Here is a 24,796-nt window from a genome sequence, read left to right on the forward strand (position 1 = left end):
AAACTGGATTTATTACTGGTCTTGCCACATGGCACTCCCAATGTAACCTCGGTTTGCTTCAGGTTCTTTCATTGTAAAATGGGGATCCTAACAGTGTCTGCTTCTCAGGTTATCGGGAAGCACAGATGAGATAATATTTGTAAAAAACACTTGGCACAGTGCCTGGCACATCGAGAGCACGTTCCATTCCCTGCCCCTTCTCTAGTGTCCCTGGTTGCAGGGATCTTGTCTTACCAAATCACCTTAAGTAGATTTTGCAGACCTACACGTTATATATTTATATTTACACATACATACACACACAGATCTACACATATACCTCTGCATACACAGATGCATGTGTACACACACAGACACACAGACACACTTCTCCTCTCCCTCTGTTTCTCCCTTTCTCTTTCTCTCCCTCTCCTCTTCTCTCTCCTTCTCTGTCCTCTCATATTCTACTTATTTTCCCCGATAAAAGGTGGTCTCCTCAAAAGCAGAGACTGTATCACTTCTGTCTCAGTAACCCTGGTGCCCGGTATACAGTAGGCACTAAATGAATGCTTGTTGATCACTTCACTTGACAGCTCTAATTCTAAGGTGCTCTTCTTGAAGGGAAGCTCTATCTCCTCCATCTAACTCCCGCCCACCCCTCCGAGCTCTGCCCTGTGGATCTGAGCCTAGCAGGGTCTTAAGAGCTAAGGAACAAGAGGAAAAATGGCAAATCTAAGAATGGAGGACGTTCACAGTGATGGTGGTTGCCACGGCTTCCGTTGCAGCGGTGATGCTTTTAACGATTTCTAGGAGACTTTGCTCGAGCCTCACCCCCTGGCTCCCTTCTGCGGGAGAGCCGTGACACTGGCCGCCATTTGCTGGGTGCAAGAGACAGGTCCAGGGATGTCGGAAGCAGAGAGAAAAGAGAAGGGAGGCGGGGGCGACTTTCAGGGACAAGACGGAAAATTTGGATGCCTCAGTCCAGTTCCCTGCTCCCGGGAGATGCATCGGGGGTCGGACTTGTTGGAGATCCCTTCCCACCCTCGGCCTGTGACCTCGAAGCTCCCTTAGCGGTCCCTGAGTCTAACCCACTCAGCTTACCGGGAGGACCTGGGGCCCAAAGAAAAGTGCTCCTTACTGGGGGTCACCCGGCTCACAGGTGTCTGAGCTCTTCCTGGCTTCCAGTCCAGCCTCCTCTCTAGTAGAATGTGATGCTTCATTTTTACAGCTTTCCCATCTCATTTGTATAAATCCCTCCATCAAAAGCTACCTCCGGGCTTAAATCAAATCAACATCAGTCTAGTCTAGGAACACCAGCCACTGTTTGAACAAAGCTTCGATTCGTTCGTTCACTCATGCATGCATTTATTAAGCATCTACTGAATGCCCAGGAAATGCAACAGGCCTGGAGACTTCAAAGGCAGAAAAAAAAGCTACTTCTGTCCTCAAGGGGTTTATAATCTATTCAAAATGGACAATAACTCGCTTATTGAAAAAGAACCAGGAGGGAGATGGGTGATAAGGTATCTCTTAGGGAGCTGGGTGGTAAAATGTTACCCAGGGTAAAATGGCCCAGGGGCGCCATGTATATATTCAAGACCTGAGTTCAAATTCAGCCTCAGATACCTATTGGGCAAGTTATTCAACTTCCCTCAGTCTCAGTTTACTCATCTGTAAAAATGGGATAATAAAAGCACCCAGCGTGAGGCTACAATGAGATAATTGTGTAAAAAGCTCTGCCAATGCCAGCTATTATTAGTATGCTAAGATATCAAAGCCAGCCCTCAGACTGTCTCCGTAAGAATAAAAGTAATGGGTATAAAGAAAGGTGCCATTTAAGTACTTAGAACAAATGAGACTATGCAAAGTTCATTAAAAGGCTGTGAGTCACTTCTTGGATAAGGGAGTTGGCTGTTGGTGCCGAGGGCGGTGGCGGGGACACGTGCGGTGCGACCTGTCTGGGACGGCCTGCTCTGAGAGCCGAGAAAGGGGGTGCGGGGAGCCCCTAAGATTGCCCAGGAGCCAGCAGCCCGGAGCACTTGGAGATACGCTCCCCAGGCGGATGGGAGCCACGAAACGGGGGCTCCAAACTGGACTCACACAAAGTTCCTTAAGGGTTGGGGAGACACCATTTTAAACCACCGAAGGGGGGGGGGGCTTGTGGGCGGTGAAGACTTACTACTTCTGATGAGTTTCCAAGGGCAACACCAAAGTGCCCCGAGTGACTGAGCCCGGAGACCTAGGTTTGAGGCGCCCTCGCTGGCCGGCCCCGGTGCCCCCGAGCGCAGAAGGCTCACGCCCCCGTCCCCCCGCTTTTGGGGAGGGGAGCACTCCTCGAGGGACCCCAGGAGGCTTTAAATCCTCATGTTCATTCATTCACTCATTCGTTGGTTCTTTCCTTCACTCGCTCATTCATTCAACAAGCACCTTTTAAGGCTCTCCTGTGGACCAGGCCTTAGGCCAAGTTCTGGAGCTTTGGAGATAAAAGGGAAACGTGCCTGGTTTGAAGCCCCTTATAGGCATTGCGGGTGGGGATGGAATAACACGTACCGAGTAAACAAATCCCCCCGAAGCGCAGAGACAGCACAGATGACTGAGGTGGGTGCTCTGGGGGGGGCCCAGCTGGACGGCGAAGGGCCAAAGCGGAGGTGGGCGTTTCTCCTCGAGGCCCGCGGGGACCCTGGAGCGCTCAGAGCGGGAGTGGCCACCCCGAGTTAGTGTCCGGGCGAGGGCAGAGCCAGGGGCCGGGAGAGCGCGGGGTTCCTACGGGGCGCCACTTCAGCATGGCCACAAGGCCGACTGGGGAAGTGTTGGGGGGGGGGGTCAGGAGAACCGGGAAGGCCCGGGTTCGAATTCCGCCTAACCCTGTGACCCTGGGCAGGACACTTAAGTCCCTCTGCCTCACGGTGCCAGTATCAGCAGGAGCTGACAGGCGGTCATCTCTCGGAGGGGGAAAGGGCAAACACTCCAGTGTCCGCCCAGAAAACCCCCCCTTCCTCTCCCCCCTCCCCGGGATGGTCCTGGAGGGCCGCGCTCCCAGAGTCACAAGGAGTCGGGACAAGCAGCAGAGGCTGCACTGGCAGCTCCTCCTGGTAATTACTAGAATGGCTGAGGCTAGGGGCAGCTAGGGGGCGCCGTGGGTACAGCCTGAGTCAGGAGGACCCGGGTTCAAATCCCGCCTCAGACACTTAACACTTCCTGGCTGTGTGACCCTCGCCCCACCTGCCTCAGCACAAACCAACCAAGAACAAGCGATGCTCTGGGGGTGGAGGCGTGAAGGCAAGAAGTCGCCAGATCAGGCCCCGTTTCCGACATTCTGCTACGCGGCCCTTCTGTGTCTCAGATAACTAATGAATACTGGAGAGGAGTCTCCCACCCCATGGGACCCCCTGAAGAAGTAGGCGTATGCGTGTGGACCCATCTGGCTAGCTACCGACGTGCATGCGCGGGGGCAGCTAGGGGGCGCCACAGCGCACAGAGTCAGGAAGAATCAGCATCCTGAGTTCGAATCCGACCTCAGACACTTACTAGCCGTGACCCTGGGCAAGCCACCTAACCCTTTTTGCCTCAGTTTCCTCAGCTGTAAAATGGGTTGGAAAAGGAAAAGGCAAATTATTGCAGTTTCTCTGCCCCAGAAAATACCAAACGGAATCATGAAGAATTGGATGTGACTGAAATGACTCTGCGTACACACACACACACACACACACACACACACACACACACACACACAAATAATATATACATTATATATACACATATAAATATAAATTACACACACACACACACACACACAAATAATATATACATTATATATACACATATAAATATAAATAACACACACACACACACACACACAAATAATATATACATTATATATACACATATAAATATAAATAACACACACACACACACACACACACACAAATAATATATACATTATATATACACATATAAATATAAATTACACACACACACACACACACAAATAATATATACATTATATATACACATATAAATATAAATTACACACACACACACACACACACAAATAATATATACATTATATATACACATATAAATATAAATAACACACACACACACACACTCATATGGTGCTTGAAGGTTGCAAAGTGCTTTGCAGGAGCTTGCTTTTCTGGGGGAAACGCGCCCTTTGTTGCTTTAGGCGTGACCCTCTGCTAACAGCAGGAATTCACGACACCGTGACGCCGGGAGGAAGCCAGGTCAGGCGGAGCACCAGCCGAGACCTTCTCTCCCCGCCATGGAGACTCCACGTGGCCGAAGGGCGGCGAGGACTTGGAGGCTCGCCCCCTCAGAGGAGCGCCGGGAAGGGCGGGGGCACTCCCAGGGATCCCGGCCACAGAAGGGGGGGGGCGCTCCCGGATCCCGGCCACAGAAGGGCGGGGAGGGGGGCGCTCCCGGCCACAGAAGGGCGGGGGCTGCTCCCGGCGATCCTGGCCACAGAAGGGCGGGGGGGGGGGGTGCTCCCGGCGATCCTGGCCACAGAAGGGCGGGGGCCGCTCGCAGGGATCCCGGCCACAGAAGGGCGGGGGCCGCTCGCAGGGATCCCGGCCACAGAAGGGCGGGGGCCGCTCGCAGGGATCCCGGCCACAGAAGGGCGGGGGGCGCTCCCAGGGATCCCGGCCACAGAAGGGCGGGGGGCGCTCCCAGGGATCCCGGCCACAGAAGGGCGGGGGGCGCTCCCAGGGATCCCGGCCACAGAAGGGCGGGGGGCGCTCCCGGGGATCCCGGCCACAGAAGGGCGGGGGGCGCTCCCGGGGATCCTGGCCACAGAAGGGCGGGGGGCGCTCCCGGATCCTGGCCACAGAAGGGCGGGGGGCGCTCCCGGATCCCGGCCACAGAAGGGCGGGGGCCACTCCCAGGGATCCCGGCCACAGAAGGGCGGGGGGGGTGCTCCCGGCGATCCTGGCCACAGAAGGGCGGGGGCCGCTCCCGGGGATCCCGGCCACAGAAGGGCGGGGGGCGCTCCCAGGGATCCCGGCCACAGAAGGGCGGGGGGCGCTCCCGGATCCCGGCCACAGAAGGGCGGGGGCCACTCCCAGGGATCCCGGCCACAGAAGGGCGGAGGCCGCTCCTGGCGATCCCGGCCACAGAAGGGCGGGGGGGCGCTCCTGGCGATCCCGTCCTCACCGCCTTTTTATCCTAATGAATCTGCCGCCTATTATGGAACCTGGGAGGGCAGTGGAGGGTGCAGCGAACGGGGCGCTGCTCCCGAGTCAGGAGGACCGAGCCCAAGTGTGGCCTCGGACACTTGTCAGCTGCGTGACCCTCGGCGAGTCTCTTAATCCCAACTGCCTCCAAAAAGAAAAGAAATCTTGGGACTGGGAAGATCTCTGAAGGCCTGTCTCCTTTCCCTGACTTTTCACAGCTAAGACCAGGAGGTAAAAAGAGTGCTCAACTTGGGAGTGGGAAGACCTGAGTTCAGATCCTAGCTTTGCCCGTTGATAAGCTGTGGGACCTCACTTCAGCTTCTTTGGGTCTCAGTTTCTTCCCCCATAAAATGGGGTAGATGACCCTTAAGGTTCCTTCCGGCCCTGATTCCATGAACCTCTTTATTCCTGCATGGAGCAGAAGGCAGAAATTCTCAAATTCTCAGAAATTCTTTTGGTGCTAAGGCCCCTCGATGTCTTTTTTATAATAATTTCCAGTTTCACACAATGGTGAACAACCTCCATTTCAAGGTGTCTAAATAATAAAATAGGAAAGCAAATGCCTATAGACACTCAGCTTTCATTTCCCTTCACTCAGAAACTACTATTTTGAGGGAGGTTATACAGGAGAGGAAAAAATAATTGATTAAAAAATTTTCCGCATTGCAATAGGTGATTTGCTCCTGGGCAAGCAAAGTTCTATGTTGAAGAAAGGCGAGTTGGTTAAAGTTTCTGCCCATTTTTGGTGGCTATCTGAAATTATACATTAAATAATTAGGATCCAAGGATTTGGAATTGGAGTCAATCTTAGAAATAATTTAATCTAATTGTTTTACAGATGAAGAAACTGAGTCTCGGCGAGGTAAAAATAACTAAGGTCACAGAAAGAGTAAAATGAGAGATTTGGGTTTTATATATTTAGATCTTTGGTTCCCAAATCTAGCATTTTTTTTTCTATTCCGCCATCTGCCTTGTCTCTAGTCTCCTAGCTCCACTGGATTATTTCTCTTCCTACATTAGAGGCTACAATGAAATGAATTTAGTGTGTGCCATTCGTTGTGGCTTGCAACAATGACTCGAAATTTCACTATTATTTCTCTATTATATTGCATATCGATGATCAGTTAATATCAGGATGAGATTTTCCAGTAACCTGGATATTAATGTCATTTTGGCTTGAATTAAGATCCATGTTCCACAAGAGCTAGGACAGAGTTTTAAAAAAGTCCTTCCTGGAATTAATCTTTAAAATACTACAATAGATAAGAAGGCGCTGGAAAGTTACCCCACATTGTAAGGGGTTGAAATCTTTGAAGGCCTAGGTTTTAAAAAAAAATACAAAAATGACTTCTAACTTCTCCCTAATGGGCTTTAGGTTGCTCAGTATGGAGAACATTAGCCAAACAGCATCATTACTATTCACCCCTATTCATTTCTTCCCCATAGGAAACACTGGCCTGATATAAACTCCAACCCATCCTACCACGACCCCAAATGCACTCCACCTTAGGAAGTGACCCTTTATAAACAAATAACCTCATCTGGGCCGAGTCCTTCTTCTTGCTAAAGCGGTAACCCATCAGCTACTGCTCCTTGAAGCGGGGAACTTTCAGCAAATCAAAACCTTGTCCACAGTGCCAGTGGGAAAGAGGCACAAAGAAAGGGAAATGCCAGAGGGCTCCTGGGTGCCCCAGCCCGGAGAGCTGGGCGAGGGGAACATGGAAAGCGGAGGGTCCGTGTTCATGAAGAGGAAGGTTCTGCTTCCTGGGGACAGGCAGAGAAGCCCTCCCTGAGGGGATTCAGAAAGGTGTAAGCTTGGGACCAGCCAGGGGAGACAGTAGTAACAGCTAAGGGAGGCCATGAATATGTCATGTGGGAATCTGGGCAAGGCCTGTGAAATGAAAATCTAACTCCTCTCAAAGGAAAAAAAATCATTTCGGTTAGTGTGATGTCAGTTTTCTATTGGATACCTGTTTGGGATGAGAGGAGACTCAGGAGCCATTTGTCATTTCTTCTCGTTTAAAAAATGAATGGGATTCAAAGGTGAAGATTCTATGGTGAGTAATTAAAAAAAAAAAGGACGAGGTCCTGCCTTTGGGTTATATTGGAGAGCATGGCCTTAAAATGAGTGTTCTTTAACTAATAATTTCGTGCTTCTTTATTTTAGAGGCTCAGAAGAAGCATCATCTTTGAAAGGCTTTTCATGCATTAGTAATCAAGACGTTGGAAAATTTTTTAAAAAGCCTATAGCCCATTCTTGAAGGGAAACAATTACCTGCTGAGTAGGGCCTCTGAGACCCACAGAGAAGGAAATTCTACACACACACACACACACACACACACACACACACACACACACACACACACGGCGAGCCATCTACTCTCTGAGAGCTGGAAACCATTGTCAATCTCACCCGTCCCTCAAGCTCAGCACACAATCAGGGTGGGGAAGCAGGTCTGTGAGAAAGGACAAGAAAAAACGGTAATTTCTGGGTCGGCCTCGGATGATGTCATCACAGGTTCTACATCTGATAGCCAAGCAGTGGACACTAACTCTGCTCGCCCATGTGACCTCTAGCATCGATCTGGGCAAGGGGCCTCCTGCCTGATCGTCCCCCCTTTCGGAGCCTTGAATCCAAAGCGGGAGATGAGACGGTTTCCCGTGTCAAGGCTCGGAGGAGGCGAGTACGTGTGTGTGTGAGTGTGTGAGTGTGTGTGTGAGTGTGAGTGTGTGCGCACGCGTGGGGGGGTGAGGGGAGGAGGCATGAAAACTAACTCTTCCAGCACACACCCCTTTTCTTACTACAAGGGCATCCAGCAATCACATTTGCAATAGTAAAAATGCTGAAGAACCCGGCCCCGTCTCTTCGCCTTGGTAACCACCCCGATCCCTCCCTACAAAGCCCTTCGTGCTTTCTGGTCCCGGGAAACTGTAGAAGGGGTTAAAATGGAGAAATACAGCTGATAGCGCTGTTGCAATAAATAAATGAATGAATGAACCATAAAGAGCTAGCCATCCAACCCCGGGGAGCAAGGAGCTCGTTTTCTGCAATCGGATGCACGGACAATCGCCGATATAAAAAAAAAAAAAAATCCCTATTTTACATTTAGTTCGGTGTGTTTAAAACACATACAGCCCCACACATGCACGTATACCAGAGAAACACTGTACACTGCACACATGTCCATCCGCCTCTTAAAAAAAAAAAAAAGCATCATCTCCCTGCTATTATTTCACTCAATGAAAAGGCAAATGGCTTTTAGAAAACCTGAAAGAATAGCAACTTCACCCCAAAGGCATTTTCTTCGGCACATATGGCACAGACCAACACACACACACACACACACACAAAGGTTTTTTTCCCCCCATGTCACATACCCGGCTAAAATACAGTTGCTATGCCAACAGATTTTTTTTTTTTTTTTTGAGGAGGGGGATTAAAGAAAAAAATGATCAGCAGGAAAATTTCCACCCCCACCCCCCCCAATTCTTGCCTCCTCTTCCCCACCCATGGAAGAGGGAGAGCGGCTCAGGGAGAGAGAGGGGTTGAGGGATGGGGAGGAGGGGAGGGAAGGGAAGATGGGCAGAGGGGTGTCTGCTTACCAAAGATGCTGATTTGATAGTGGCAAAGCGCTCTCGGTTCCGGTAGTGGAGGGCCTGACTCTGGACTGACTGGGTAGGCCGCAGATCAGGCCTGGAATCCCTGTGGCCCACCTCATCCCTTATGAATACATGATCCTGCAGAAATGGATAAAAACAAGGAGAAAGTCCAGCTCTGCTCTTCCCTTGCCGGCCGCCTCTCTCTCACCCCTCTTTCTGCACAAGCACGGCTGTTTGAAATGCATAGTTTAGCTCTCGGCTAGTCCCCGCAGCTCCCACAGTCCAAAATGAATAAGGAGCACATTGCAGCCTTCAGTTAGAAATGTCAGCTGATCGCTAGTGGGATGCCTTCGGAATCCCTGGCAGGGTTTTTTCCCCCTTTGCCTCCAGAATTACATCAATGCCCAAGCAAGGAGGGAAGAGAGAGCCGGGGCCACGTACAGATGCCTCAAGCCCGCCCGCTCAGGACGCTGCTGCAGCCGGAGGCTCCCTTTGCAAATGTCATGTCCATGCCTTCTCCGGAGGACGCTGGCGGCTGTGGACCCAGGCGCGGGCTTCTGCCTCATCCCCTCGCAGGAGCCGCGCTCAGTCGGCTGCCGGGACGGCGTCGGCCTCCGAGCCGCCTACTGCCCGCTCCGGCCGCCGGCCAGCCGCCTCTCGCTCTGCCGCGGGGAGCGCTCGGCGGGCACTGAGCAGGGATCCTGCTTTCCAGTCATGATCGGACACAATTCTAGCACCTTCTCTCTATAGCTTCGGAAAGGATTTTTTTTTTTTTTATATTTAAAGAGACAGATGCACAGTTGGAATGGAACAGCGCTTTCCCAGATTCTCCCCCCGCCCCCCGCCCCCACTCGGCATGGGCATGGTCACTGGAGCGTGGGGGGAGGGGGTGGAACTGGAATGGAGGGTCCTCGACCGACATCTGCTCCGGGGAGGGGGGAGGCCCTCTGACTGGAGCCGTCCCCAGGATGAATGAGAACGCCTCGCTCTTAATCACCTTTGGGGCTGGGGAGGGGGATGGCCTCCAAGGGGACTCTTCCAGGGGCCACGGGCAGGAACCCCACAAACCACCGGCTTCAGCCACGTGCAGCCACGGGGGGCTTAAAATTGCCCCTCCTCGGGATGGGGGCTGGGGGGAAGGGATAACATTCTCCCCCTGCCCCGGGGCTTCTGGAGGGACCATCTGCAAGAAGTTTCATTTTGTTGTCATGGCTATGAGGAGTTTTATTTAATGAGCTTCCCTTATCACGAGGCCAGCAATGAGAATCCCCCAAATTCCATGTTGTTTGGGCGTTCGGGAGAGTCCAAACGCGGACCTTTGAGTCCGAGGCATGGATGGGAACGTGGGGACTCGAGATCAAATCTGTGTCTCCCCATTCGGCTGGATTTCCCCCCAGATTTAGGGAGCTGGGTCCAGGGGAGAGTCTCCTCTGAGTCCCCTCCACTGGCTGCATCGGGTGGGTCCCACTTCCTGGCGGTCACCCCCACGGGCATGGGCCATGACACCAGCTGTGAAAGGTCGACTTCTCGGCGGAGGTTCTGGGCTTTGGGGGGCGCCCCTCGCGGCCAGGCCTTGGGCCCTGCCCCGCCGCCCTTCCTGCTCCCAACCCCCTTCAGTGACTCGGGCCCCCTATAATGCCCCGGACTACGAGGCGAAGCAAAGCGGGCTGTGTCTGGGGTTCTAGCAGGCCGAGGAAGGGGGTGGACTCAAGCACCCTCCCACGGCAGCTCCTGAGACACAACTGTCTCAAAAGCCTCAACACTGGGCCTTCATGTCCCCCAATCTCAAGGTCTCTGGGGGAGAAGTAAAGATGTTTCCCCATGCCATAAATTCGGAAACGAAAGAGAGACCAGGTCTGGAAGCCTGCGATAGGATAAAAAACTGCGACAAGTCATTCGCTCAGCGCGGGTTGGTTTTCAATATTTTAGGGGCCTTTTAGCAAAAGAAGGACCAAAAGTATGTGGCAGCGGCCGAGTTTAAAATGGAATAATTGAGGATTTGGGGATTTTTGAGCTGGAAGGGACCTTTCAATTCAATTCTGCAAGGATTTATCAAGAACTTGTTGCTGATCTGGTCAGACATGACGTCGAGCTAGAAGGATATACTGGAGCCAAACTGGGAAAAACATATCATAGCAACAAAGGAACCCTTAGAATGCCTTGAGTAGGATTTTGATGGACATGGCCAGAAGTGTGCTTTAGGGAGATTATTTTGCTTGTTGTACGGCAGATGGATTGGAGAAGACGAGTATTGGAGGTAGGGAAACAAAAGAAGAGATGATGGTAGTATTCTCCAGGTGAGAGGTGATGGTTCGGTGATGGAAGAGGAGATAGAGCTGAGATGTTGTGGGGATAGAATCTATGAGAGTTGAGAACCCAATATGCGATGGGAGAGAGAGAAAGAGAAGGAAGTATCAAGAATAAGAATAAAACCTGGCTTGTTGATGGAAAAGATGGATGGGCCTTTGATGGAAAGAGAGAAATTAAGAAGAGGGGTGAATTTAATGAGATTATGAATTCTGTTTCAGATATGTTAACCATGAGCCGTCTATGGGATATTCAAATGGAGACGGTTGGTCAGGAACTAGAGCTCGGCAGAATGATAAAGGCTGGCTATTTAGAGAACTCATGGAGGTTGATATGAGGTCACTACAAGAATACAGAGTGGAAAGACAAGAGGGCCCAGAACACTAATCCAACCCCATTATTTTCTAGACGAGTCATCTGAAAGTGGGAAGAGCTGTCGGGCCCAAACTCAAATAGGCAGAAACAAAGCCAGATTTTAGTATTATTTTACTCTAGTACTATTTTAATTAAACCACACCATCTCTTAATTTACAGATAGAACCAAAGAACCAGAGTCTCTGATACAACATTTGGCATTCCAAACCAAAACGTAAGGCTTGTCCTTACATCGATGAGAAAAAAGTGTCCCCGAACAGTCCTTTTGCAAAACCGTGGACTTAGTCATTTATTGACTTGTCTTTTCTATGAAAACAGATCCTTTTGTATCAAATTAAAAGCCATATTAGATACTAGATTTCCATTTTTATTCAAATCAAAGAAAACAGAATTTTATGTAATAAAAAAATGAATAGTTTCTAACTCACATATCCACGTGAGTGGACAGTTTCTCTAGTCAATTAACTTGTGTGATTTTTCAGGGAAGAGGGTAAGAAAGGCATTTAAAAGACCAATCCAAAAATAATATAGGTTTTAAATATGATGTACTTATTAAGGAATAAGTATAAATGATATATTTCTTTTCTTTCTGTTAAAATAATTTTTTTTTCCTTTTGTAACATTGCTTTTATTTCCTGAGACTGGCTCCTTAACTGAACTCAACATCTAAGGCTTACAAGACAGTAAATGAGACCACAGAATGGAGAAAAAAATCCAGTTCAACAATAGGGAGCCATTTCATTTTCAATAGGTTCTTCCAGAAGTCAGACATTCTTTTAAATATTGGATCTCATTAAACATTTGATAGATGGGGTTCAGATTTAGACATTTGGAGGCCAGTGAGTTGGATTGCGTTTTAAGTCCTTTTAACAATCCCCAAATGTTTGGTAATGAATATTCTTTTGGCACTGTCACATGGTTGCAAATCACGAAATGCCATAGTCTCTGGAGAATTAAAGCTGAACGTCACCCAAAGGGTGATGGAGAAATTCATGGTGGGAATGAATAGACTAAAACATACAACTCAAAGAAGAACTGTGCAGGAGGAACAGCACAAAAGTGGTCAAGGGTCAGATGGCTTGACAGGATACAACTCTATCTATGATATGATATCTCTATGACCTCAGAAGTCATTTGACCTTCTTCGGTCTCGGTTTCCTCTTCTGTAAAATGAAGAGTAATGACTCGTGCCTGTAAACCCAACTGAGGCTGCTTGGCTCTCTTGAGTTCAGGAGTTCTGGGCCCAACTAAGTGTATGCACTAAGTCTGGCCTGACTATAGAGAGTGGGGGACAACGGGTTGCCTATGGAAGGGTCCATGCTTTGGTGCTAATTACCAATGGGGTCAGGCTGGTGGGTGGCTGCTGCACATCCGGCCTTGGGAAGCAGAAAGACCCAGATTTGAGTCCCACCGGTGACACATCCCGGCTGTAGGATTTTAGACAAATTCCCTCTCAATGCTCTAGGCCAGGGATGCTTAAATTTTTTTCCACTCGAGATCCCTTTTCACCCGAGAAATTTTTATGTGCTCCTCGGCATATCGTTCTATAAAATAGGTACACAAATCAAACATTGACTGATGGTAAATCATTATTTTGCGACCTCGACATTCAATTATGAGCATCCATATGGGGTTACAACCCCAGTTTAAGAAGCTAGTCTCTAGGCCACTCTCCCATTGCCAGGGAGATGTATGGATTTGGGGTTGTCTCATTCTGGAGTTCCTTATACCGATGAAATCCCAGGTCTAGTTCCTATTCCTATCCTGTAATCTTGTTGATTACATCATTTTAATTTACAAATATATCGCTTTCCCCTTTCCTATCCATGAGCGGGCAGTGATCCACATGTATCATCTCCCACTTTGGCAAAGAAAGGAAGGAGGCACATTTTCTCATCTTTTCTGCAGGGTCTAGCTTAGTCATAGATACACAGTATTCAGTTTCAATAAAAAAAAATGGTGATGGTGAACTTGTTAAATTTTTCTTTTAAAAACTGGGGGGGAAGAAGGGCGAAAATTAAACAAGGTCTGTTTTGTGTTCATCTCATCTAAAGCCTTTTAAAAATTCACAGCTATGTAGTGCAGTGGATAGAGTGCTGGGCCTAGAGTAAGGGGACTTGAATTCAAATTTGTCTTCACATACTTAGTAACTGTGAGACATTTAATCCCATTTATCTCAGTTTCCTCATCTGTAAAATAAGCTAGAGAAGAAGTGGCAAATGACACTAAGAAAACCCAAAATGGGATCATGAAGAGTTGCATGTGACTGATCAGTAAAAAATAACAATGATGAATAAAAAATAAATTAAAAGATGCATGGGGACTGACAAAAAATTAGTGCTTGATGGCTTAGGAAGGCCATTCTTCATGCCATCTCTTTTGAAGTAGGGCAATTGATATTAAAACAACAACAACAACAAAAAACTATCCATTTTGACCAGTTGATGCCATTGTTTTCAACAATGTCTAAGTGCCCTTCAAAGGTATAGCTCACAACTCATCCATGCTCTGCCATTTAGGGTGACTTATCTATGGCTTCCTATAAATATTCCCCATGGGATATACCCAGCATATTATTGACTGTCTTATCGAACAATGGATGACATGAGCTGCCATCCTTTCTTTGGGTGATAATGGTTGGAAGGGACCCTACAGATCATTTCACCCAAGCCTTCATTTTTCAGATTGAGGAAATGGAGACCCATCTAAGGTAGTCACTTGGTCTAAATCCCTTGCTGCTATTGCAAGTTAAATGGAATTCTTCCTTTGTGCTAAACGGTGATAAAGAAAAAGTGAAAATGATAAAGAAAAATCCAGAATCACAAAATAATCAGTTTCAAAAGAATGAGTCCCATAAATCCCATGAATTATAAGGAGCAGATCGAAACGAAAATATTTTGCCATATAATGCTAGTGATAACCAGTGATAAAAAGTAAAAATGATAAAGAAAAATCCATAATCACAAAATAGTCAATTTCAAAAGAATGAACCCCATAAGTTTCATGAATTACAAGAAAGAACAGATCAAAACTAAAATATTTTACCATATAGTTACACATGTTGTAACCAAGATAGAAGACTTGACTTTTATATACTATTAGCCAAGTAGAAAGAAAATAATGCTTAGAAACAGCATGGCTCCTCAAAAGTTCTTAATGAGGACTTTGTTTACTCATTAAATGAACGACGTTCTTCCATTTTTTTTTTTCAACATAAAGCCAAGGCCTCTCTTGCTGGAAAGTCAACTCCATGAGTTATTCAAAAATCTTGAGTCAAGAGTGATGGACCTCAGGTGATGTAGAGAAACACAAGCAATATGAGGTCTAAATAATTTTACTGTTATTCCCTCGAGGAAGGAATGTCAGGAAATAGAGCAGATAAAGCATTGGATTTGGAGCCAGGAAGACCTGAGTTCAAATCCTGCTTGAGATACGGGTACTCTCATAGCTTAGGGAGATGTTATTTCAGAAAAGAAGTCTTAAATGGCATAACCAGTCAGGTAGGAAGAGAACTATGGCTCTGCTCTTGTTTTTATTGCTTTCTTTTGTCCCACTTACTAGCTGGGGAACCTCAGGGAACTCACTCGCTCCTTTGTCCCAGCCTTGGTTTTCTCAATTACCTGGCTCTGAGGCCCCTTTCAGCTGCATTAAATAAGATACACAGAGCAGATCCAGGTGATCTTGGAGGGGAGCTCAGAAAGTAGCTGATGTTGTGAAAGAAGCAGAAGGAACGCCTTCTAGGCCTAGGAGACAGCCAATGCGGAGACACAAAGAGATGAGAAATGGACTGTCAAGTGTGAGAAATGGCAAATAGGCCTGTGTGGCTGGACTGTAGAACACCTGGAAGGAAGGGATGAATGAGAAGACAGATAATGTTGTGATAACAGAGAGATGAGATGGAACCAAAGAGGGATGAAGATTCTCCAGAGTCGTACACCTTAGCTTAGGAGAAGCACCATCCAAGCAGGTTAATAGAAAATGAGAGCCCAGATCACGTAATGAAAGGGTAAAATGGTTGGTGGAGAACCTGTGAACTCCAATGGTGTCCACAAATATCCATAAGAGAACTAAAGGAAAGAACCCAGCAAGGTGGGTGCTCTGGATGGATGAGCAACATGGTTCAGCATGGATGGACGGCTACGTACAATGGGGAAGACAACATTAACACTGATGAGCACGTACTGCCACTGAGGAATTGACAGATATTTAAGTATATACACACACATATATGTATGGATGTAATATTTGCTAAACCTGACCCAAAGATTAGCTAATGAACCAAGAAGAGTAAGAAGAACCAGAACAACAGTAATAGACAAGGATGACAGTCATGTAAAATGAACATGAATGCTAGTCATTCTAATGACCAACTGGGCCCTGGTGAAGATAGGAGGAACTATCTCTTTCCTTTTGGATTTTGGGTATAGGATGGGAGGGAGGGATCATAAATTAGGAATATCCCATACACTGACAGATGTGGTCACTGTGTCTTTTTTTTGTTGTTGTTGTTTAACCATTTCTCCTTATAACAAAGGTAGACTCATCATTGGGTACGTAGGTGGTAGTGGATATACTCGGAAATGACTGATGTAAAGACAAAAGGCATCAAAAAACTTTAAGAAAGAAAGAGTCAAAGCATCCCCTCCACATTCAGTAAAAAGGATTTTTATTGAAGCAGTGAAATCAAACTAGAACATCTTATCCCCTCAAGAACACTTTTTTCCTTCCCCAAGGAAGTGCTGAAAGATCTTCATTTATTTGTTTGATTTTAAAGAAAATGTTATGATAGGGTCATTATTGTAGCATAGGTTTAAATCTGGAAGGCACCTTCCAAGTCATGCACTCTTATTTAAACCCCCATTTGTATATGAGGAACCTGAGAAGCCCAGACCTTGTACTGAGTCACGTAGGCTTTAAGAGATTTGAATCTGAGCCTTTAGGCTCCAAACCCAATACATGTTCCATTCACCACACTGCAGGAAGTCAAGCAAAAATATTGGTTATTGCTTTGGACATCTGTCAAGCAAATTATGCCTGAATTTTTTTTAAAGAAAGGGTTCAGAAATGGGCTTCTTAGGAATACTGAAATTGATGAGAGGTCAATTTTTTTTAAAAATACAGAACAATTTTAGATTATCCATTGAAGGCATTACAGTGTAGATAATTGATTTTTGACTGAAAGAATAATGATAAATGACTCATTTCAGTACTGTGTCAGGGTATGCAAATTGCTTTTCCCATAAAAGCCTTGTGAAGTGGGTCATAAGATTATAGGGGCACAGGATTATCAATGTAGAGCTGGAAGAAACCTTGGAAGTCATTTAATCAAATCTCCTCATTTTAAAGATGACAAAACTAGGACCCAGAGAAGTTACGTTGTTTGTCCAAGATCCCATAGCTAGCAAGTATATAACAGGATTTGAACCTCTGGTCTTTCAAGTCCAACAACAAAACAAAATAAAAAGTTGATTGTTGTGGCATCCATTCTGAATCACTTGTTGAGACTGATACTGAAATTCATCTGCATTCTCATATATATACTCATTTGACAAGGGTGTAGAATCATGCTGGCAAAGACACAACTACATAGGTTCAAAGTTGACCATCTGAAATAAGCCTAAGATGCCTGTTGACAAGTGTATGGCCACAGCCGCCTACCAGACTTTATGGAACAATCTTGTCCCTTGATAAGAAAAACAGCATGGTAAGGCTGGTCTAAAGGGAAATGGAAGAATCTGAAATTTCTTTTGTTAGATTGGATGGGTTCTAGTCCAATCATCATGTTTTCAAGGTAACATCTGGGAAAGACTTTTGAAAAGAAATAGAAGATGAAGGGGAAGGAAAAATCTGAAATCTGAATGCCAAAAGGGTTTTCAACTGGGCCTACTTAACATTTCGGGGATATGATTTTGTGAAAGTGAAAGCATTTTGCTAAAATGGGGGCAACATGAACTCTTTCGCTACAGTTGGTCTCTCAAAGTTGCCCTTAAAATATATCCCTTACCCCATTTCAGAATACAGAATTTAAGGTCAGATATTCCAAAGAGAAGAAAATTCTCCATCTTTATCCTGACCATGTTTATTCTTATATTCTGATGGATTTCTGAAGTGTAATAGTTGACACATTTGCTTCACACGTGAAAGGTCCCTGGTTCAACTCCAAATGGAGGCATGTTTCTAAAAAAGTCAAGTTAGGGAGGTGGTAGATATGGAAAATGTACCCTGTGGGGAGTCTGAGGATCTCAGTTCAAATCCAATCCTTGATGTTTTCATTATGACTTAGGGTAAGTAAACCACTTAGCTTCCCTGGGACTCAGTTTCCTCTTCTATAAAACAAGATAGCTGCTAAGATTCCTTCCAACTCTAACTTTTTGTGACTCAATGATGTAGGCAAACCTTTCCATGGAAACTCCACCTACCACGTCTACAATGAATCAGATTATTGTGGCAGGTACATGGAAAATGATTTGGGGGAAGGAGATGCTGGAGCCTAGGACTCAATTAAGAGGCTCTTGAAATAGTGTAGATGAAAGGTGATGAAATCTTGATCTTAGAAATTGACCATGTCAGTGGTGACAAAGGGATGGATGCAAGAGATGCTGGGGAGGGAGGGAGAATCTACAAGAACTGATTAGCTATGGCAGGTGAGAAAAAAAGGGAGACTGTGACACCATGAATAGAAATCTGATTAAGAAAAAGAGTAGGGGTAGCCCTAGCAGAAAAAGACCAAAAACTTTTTCTTTGCATTTTTAGAGTCCAGAACTAGAGACTTTGAAGGTTAGACTCAATCTATAACCTTTTCTTAGACCACTGAATTCAGACTGCTCTGTGCAGAACACTGGGCTAGTTCTGGAGAGAAATATAATATTTAGATAAATTCAAATTCAGCAGACATTTTTTTGAAGCATACAACACTGTGTTAAGTAGTAAGGGAATTTATAAGTTTTAGATGTACTGAGCTTGAGATACTTATGGTGTTACCCAGGAAGAAATCTGGAATTATTCCGTACTGGGTGATGTGGGATTGGAGAAGAGGGGAAATGTACAGATCATAGGATCTGAGAATTGGAAGCAGAGGGAAACTTTGAGCACATCTTAGTCCAATCCCATCATTTTACAGAAGAAGAAACTAAGCCATAGAGAGGTGGATCATCTCACCCAACATCATATCAATAATAAAGAGCAGAGTTGAGATCTGAATCCACATCCTCTGTGCTTTTGCACAGAGATTTCAGCCACTGACTAAACTTAATGAATCATGTCTTCTACTTGTCACTTCAAAAGCTGATGGTTGACCCTATGGATGCTAATGAGATTTTCCAGTAAGGAGTCTTTGGGAAGTCTCCTGGATCCCTCCTTAGAGGGATGTTGATCCAACAAAGGAGTCTGAGGTAGAGAAGTCAGATGGATAGGAAGAGAGCTATGAGAAAGCAGTATATGGAGGAAGGTTGACTCAGATCTTAGATTATTTTCTTTTTTTGAGTTGACAGCTTGTTTCAGGTTGAATCTGATATTATTGAACACATTCTTTTCATTAGATTATTTTCCTTACCAAGGTAATGAGCTTTGCACAGGAAAGAAAAAATTTAAAAAAATAGCCAGGAAAAGTGAATACTAGTAGGTATTGACTCAGTAAGAAAGTATCTGGCTATTCTTGATGAAAGTCATCCAGCCCAAATGAACTACCTACTAAGTGACTTAAAAGATTGAATCTTGAGTGATATTTGAAAGAAGGAGGATTATGATGAAAGGATTAGAGAAGGGCAGATATCCCGATTTTAAAAGAAAGGGAAAAGAATAAAGTCTATAAAATGGGCCAGTAAGTTTGACTATCAACATTTTAAAGAGGGATCAGTAAAGGGTTGGTTAAAAACTTCTAGAAAAGGAAAGGATGATCTCAAAGATAGAGGATGACTACAGCAAGAGGAAGTCATGGCAAAAGCAGCTCATTTCCTTTTTTTGATCACATTACCAGATGGGTAGGTCAAGGGGATGGAAAGCTATCATTTCCCTAAAATGAAGTTGAGCATTTAACAAATTCTCTCATCCTATTCTTGTCAAAGAGAGTTAAAAGTACAGGTAGGATGTTTTGTAATTGGTTTAAAGATCAGACCCACAAAGTTGTTATTAATCTAATGAACCTATATCAGTTTGGAAGGAGGTCTCCATTGGGATGCTCCAAGTTGGTTTTGTACTGTTTTCACATTTTCATAAACGATTGGGATAAAACCACAGATGGTATGCTTATCAGAACTAAAGATGGCATAAAGCTAGGGGGGATGAAACACACTGGATCAAAGCCAGGGTCTGGAAGCGTTAATAAACTGGAACACTGGAGCAAATCTAATATGATGAAATTGCATAGGGCTCAATATAAAGTCTTACAATAGGGTTCAAAAAATCAACTTCAAATGTGCAATTGAAGAAAGTATAACCAGGAGCTATGAATACATAGTCTTTCAGTTAAAGAAGTTGGGGTGCTTTAGTGGAATACAAGGAGAACATGAGTCCCATATGTAAACATGGAAGCCCCCAATAGCTCATGTGATCTTGGGCTGCATTAATAGAGGGACTGAATCTGGGAAGATGAACCTGCTCTCTTCCATTTTGGACAGACCATATCTGTGGTCCTGTGTTCAGGTCTGAGAATTGTGTTTTAGGAAGGACGTAGATCAGGGGAAGGCATCCAAAAGAATTTATGCTACATAAAAACCAGTGGGTTTTTTTGTTTTTTATTTCTTCTTTTTTTTAAACATCTTGTTTAGCTATTTAGCTTGGAGAACAGACATGATTGTGGTATGGGGTAAATATAATAGCTGTTCTCAAGTATTTGAAGAATTGTTTTGTGGAAGAAGGATTAATCTTGTTCTAATTCTCAGGTGACAAAACTAGGACCATTGGACAGAAATTGCAAAGTGCAACATCTATGCTTGAGTCAGAACGCTCCCATGAAAGTAGAGCTGTCCAAAGAGGGGTTGGGCTGTTTAGGAAGTACCAGAAGTCATCAGATAACTATGTGTCAGAGATCTTGGAGAAGGGATCCCTTTATTGGGTAAGGCTTCTTTCTATTTTTAAGATTCTCTGATTCTCTTATCTGCCCCGTCCCACCTCATTTTATTCAATGTTCGAGTCTTTTTCTTCACACTTTAAAAAGTCCAGAAGTAGGGACCTTGAAGGTTAGAAACAACCCCTTAGGCCAATCAATTCAGATTGTTCTGTGCAGAACAATGGACTAGCTCTGGAGAGGAATATAATATTTAGATAAATTCAAATTCAGCAGATATTTTTAAAGCATATGATACTGTGTTAAGTGGCGAGGAGGAATGAACTATTTAGAAGAGATTCAGGTTCTGTATTATGGATCTTAGCATCTAGAAGGGAGAGATTCAGTTATACAAATAACTAAACTACATGACATGAATGGAGCACAACTAATTAAATGCATAATTGCATTTATTGGAGGGAGTACTACCCCTATTATGCCAAATTTCAAGTAAGTGTAATGTCTTATGGGCTCACCAGAGAAGAGCCTTATTGTGCTATGTGAAGTTTGAGGAGAAAAACTGTTATTAGCCAGAAGGAACTGAGAAGGCAGAAGCTGAACTGATTTTATTCCAGAGTCTGTAGAGTTTATGGGCAGATTTCACAGGTTCCATGAACTTAGATGGGGGAAAGATCACATTTTAAATTTTCACTGTTTTCTAAATTTCTTATTTAAAACTTATTTTTAAAAAATACTATTTCCCTGGATTTCCAAAGGAAGTCATGACAAACAAACAAAAAATGGCTAAGAATCCCTGGGTTAGAACATCTAATGCAGAGAGTCATGGTCCTAGACTTTGGAAGACTGATTGCCAGACCAAGAAACTTGAGGTTTATTGGGTTGGAAACAAAGGCACACTGAAGGCTTCTGGGAAGAAGCAAGAGCATGAGTGGATAAGTACATAAGAAAGGCAAGTATAGTGTAACATGAAGGCTAAACTGGATCATCGGAAGAGGTGGAGGCAGAAAGATTTGTTGGCAGGCTGTATTAAGGAAAGTGGTAATTAGGGTTAATGACAGGAAGTATTTGGCGTAGGAATGTAGACAAGGAATATTGCAGAAATATAACAACCAACACTCAGTAAACAAATTTTATATATATGTATATACACATACGTGCATATATTACATATGTATGTGTACATATAAAATATTTCAAATATAACATATAAATTTCATATGTATATGAAGAAAAAAGATCATAGATCTGGAAGGAATTTCAGGGGATGTCTACTTTAATATCTTGATTTTATAGATGAGTAAACTGAGGCTCAGGGACATTAAACAGCTAGATGGCATATTGAGAGAAAGTTCTGGACTTGGTGACAGGAATATCTGAGTTCAGATCCTACCTCAGATACCCACTTAACTGTGTGATCCCGGAAAGCCACTTGACCTATTCAGATCAGTTTATAGGATATATTAGTAGTATCTCTATATCTGGGTTATTGAGGGTCTAATGGGATAATTTATATATATTATAAATATATATATTTAAAGTGCTATATAATGCTAGTGTTGATGACGATGATTCTACTACTACACCTACAACAACTACTACTATTACTACTCCTAAGTCCTCCTATTCTCACTTCCACCTCCATTCCTACTCTTCTGTCTATTATTAAGTGACTAGCCTGAGGTCACATAGGCAGTAAATTATTGAAGTTAGAACTTAGGAACAACTGATCCACAGTGACAAGAATAGGGCAACATTCATCCTTTTGGTCTCTTTCAGGGTGAGTTTTTAACAGTCTTTCCAGTGGCAACCTGACTATCGCTGACTGGGCAGTTCTTGTCTGCAGGAGCTTCCTTTTGCTTATTCCCATCACCTTTGCCCAGGAGCCAGCAATCTTCCACTATTGGGCTTAGAGCAGTGGAGGAGATGGACTCTTTTCCCCTATCCTTTGGGCCTGGTGGTTCCAACAACATCTCCCTTCCTTCCTCTTGCAAACAAAGAAGCAGAAGAAGCACAACTTCCAGGCAATAGCGTGTGCTAATGGAACAAGAAGGTAAACAAAGGCACACCAGGTCTCTTAAATTATGCAGTGTCTAATTGGAATCATGGAGGTAATCCTAGTTTCCCTCAGGATAAACTAGAAGAAGAGATTTTAAAAGAAGTTTTAGGGGGCAGTTAGATGGTGCAATGGATAGAATATCAGCCCAACTGCCTGGCCAAAAATAAAATCCCTCTAATTTATAAAGTGCTTTGAGATGTGCAAAATGTTTTGTTTACACATGCCATCCTCATAGCAATTCTGGGAAGCAGGTAATCTCTATTTGCATATGAAAAAATTGATGAAAGAGGTCAAGGGACTTGTCTAGAGTTATACACCTAGCAAGGTTCTGAACGCAAATCTTTTTATTTTTGCTGAGACAGTTGGGATTAAGTGACTTGCTCAGGGTCACACAGCCAGGAAGTGTTAAGTGTCTGAGGCCAGATTTGAACTCAGGTCCTCCTGACTCCAGGGCCATTACTCTACCTATTAGAGCCCCGCTGCTCACTTTTGAAATCTGGCTTCTATTTTCTCAGGTCGGGAGAGTGACATTTGGAATGGAAGGCACAGAAAAAAATTGATAACTAAAGTAAGGTGATGATAAGGGAGCACTAGGTCCCCAATTTCACGCAGATGAATCACAGTCCCTAGAGAGGAATGACTACTAAGTCATCATCATCTGCTGGTCTACCATGGGGAGGACTGAGCCTCTGGAGCCACTTATTAAAACCTTGACCATCTGCACATTCACAGATCTGTAAAACGAGAACACTAATCTAGAAGACCTTCGAAGGTTTCTTCCAGCTCCACACTGTTGGTCCTATCCCTGGGGGCGGCCAAGCGTTACCCAGTTTCCCAAAGAGGAAAGAGAATGGAACCTGTAAACAATGGGCAAGTGAGCTTGACTGATTCCTAGCTGAATTCTAGAATCCATCCATTATGGAGGGTGACTGAACATTTAATCAGGAATCCGTGGTGACAAAAGAGCAGCATGGCTCCATCCAGAACAAGTCATGCCAGACCAACCGTATTTCCTCTTTTTCACATCTACTAAAATGGTATTTCTAGGGGATGTGTCGGATTGAATTTACCTAGACTGACTGATTGATTTTATTTTTTAAAAGTTTTATTGTGCATTTGTTTTCTTACAGCAGCCAGTACCTCTTCTCATTCGATGTTCCCACTGTAACCAAGAGAAACATCTGAGCAAAATCAACTGCTCCAACAACCCGATTGGACAACATATGCTACATTCTGAATCCATATTCCCTTTGCCACTTTACCTGATAGCTTTACAAGAAAGCTATCAAGGACCAAGAGTGAGCATTACAATTCATTAAAACTCAACCGTCAATTAGGGTTGTTTTAATTTATGGCATTGTAATCATTGGGGAAACCATTCTTCTTCTTCTTCTTAGTCTGCCCTTCAGGATACTTATATTTTTAGCAAAGCAATTTGATTAACTCTCATCCTATTTTTGTGAAGAAGATGGAGAGATGGGGGGCAGGTGATAATATAATTAGATTTAGAACTGACTGAATGGCTGGATCCAAAGAGTAGTTATTCATGGTTCTATGAAAACATGGTAAAAGGTCTCCAGTGGAGTGCTCTAGGTTTCTGAGCTTGGTCCTGTATTATTTAGCATTATATATATAAAATATACTTTCACATTTTTAGACAATCCTGGATCATAGGATCCAGGAGAATACTGTCAGGCTTGAATATTGGGCCAAATATAAAAATGATGAAATTCAATAGAGGTAATTGTAAACGCTTACACTGGGGTTGACAATAATTTTTGCACATACAAAAGGAAAAAGGCATGGCTGGATAACAACTAAAAATATCATGGGAGGTGTTTGGTGGGCCATAAGCTCAATGTAATTAAACAGTGAGATATGGCAATGATTACACTGTTTTTGTGAGGTCATACTGCTGGCGATTTTCTGCCACACTTCTCCAAAGAATCTTGGGCAGCATTTAGTGGGGAAGAGCCTCTGAGGATGTATCCTGCCCTGGTTAAACTATATCCAGAGTATGGCATTTGGGTTTTAAGAAATGGATGACCTTGAGAGTGTCCACATTAAGGTCAAACAGGATGGTGAAGGACCACAAGTTTATATTTCATTTAGATCAGTCAAAGGAGATAGGGATGTTTGGTCAGAGAAAGATTTTGGGTAAGGAGAGAACATGATACCTCTGTTCAAGGATATTTCTTTGTTTAATCCCAGAGGGCAGAAAAAATAGTGTTGAGTTGAGGCTTCAGAGAGGACAATTTAAGTTTGATTTAGGGATTGTCCCA

General features: G+C 44.6%; 1 protein-coding gene and 1 long non-coding RNA gene across 9 annotated transcripts in view; one reads left to right on the top strand and one right to left on the bottom strand.

Moving 5' to 3' along the window:
• TAOK3 (TAO kinase 3) overlaps positions 1 to 24,796 on the bottom strand; it is a 234,201-nt gene that overhangs the window by 52,118 nt on the left and 157,287 nt on the right. For 7 of the 8 annotated variants that reach the window (XM_051972882.1, XM_051972887.1, XM_051972883.1 and 4 more), the window contains one exon: positions 8,776 to 8,910. In XM_051972882.1, the coding sequence (XP_051828842.1) occupies positions 8,776 to 8,910 (135 nt within the window). Of the gene's footprint in view, positions 1 to 8,775; positions 8,911 to 9,213; positions 10,078 to 24,796 lie in introns of those variants that run through there. The other variant, XM_051972889.1, reaches the window with a different exon arrangement.
• Positions 14,969 to 23,866, top strand: LOC127545533 (uncharacterized). Its single transcript, XR_007949681.1, has 2 exons — positions 14,969 to 23,551; positions 23,645 to 23,866. It is a non-coding gene; the product is annotated as an uncharacterized LOC127545533 (long non-coding RNA).

The sequence above is a fragment of the Antechinus flavipes genome, chromosome 1 (genome assembly GCF_016432865.1).
Source record: "Antechinus flavipes isolate AdamAnt ecotype Samford, QLD, Australia chromosome 1, AdamAnt_v2, whole genome shotgun sequence".
NCBI classification, from domain to species: Eukaryota; Metazoa; Chordata; class Mammalia; order Dasyuromorphia; family Dasyuridae; genus Antechinus; species Antechinus flavipes.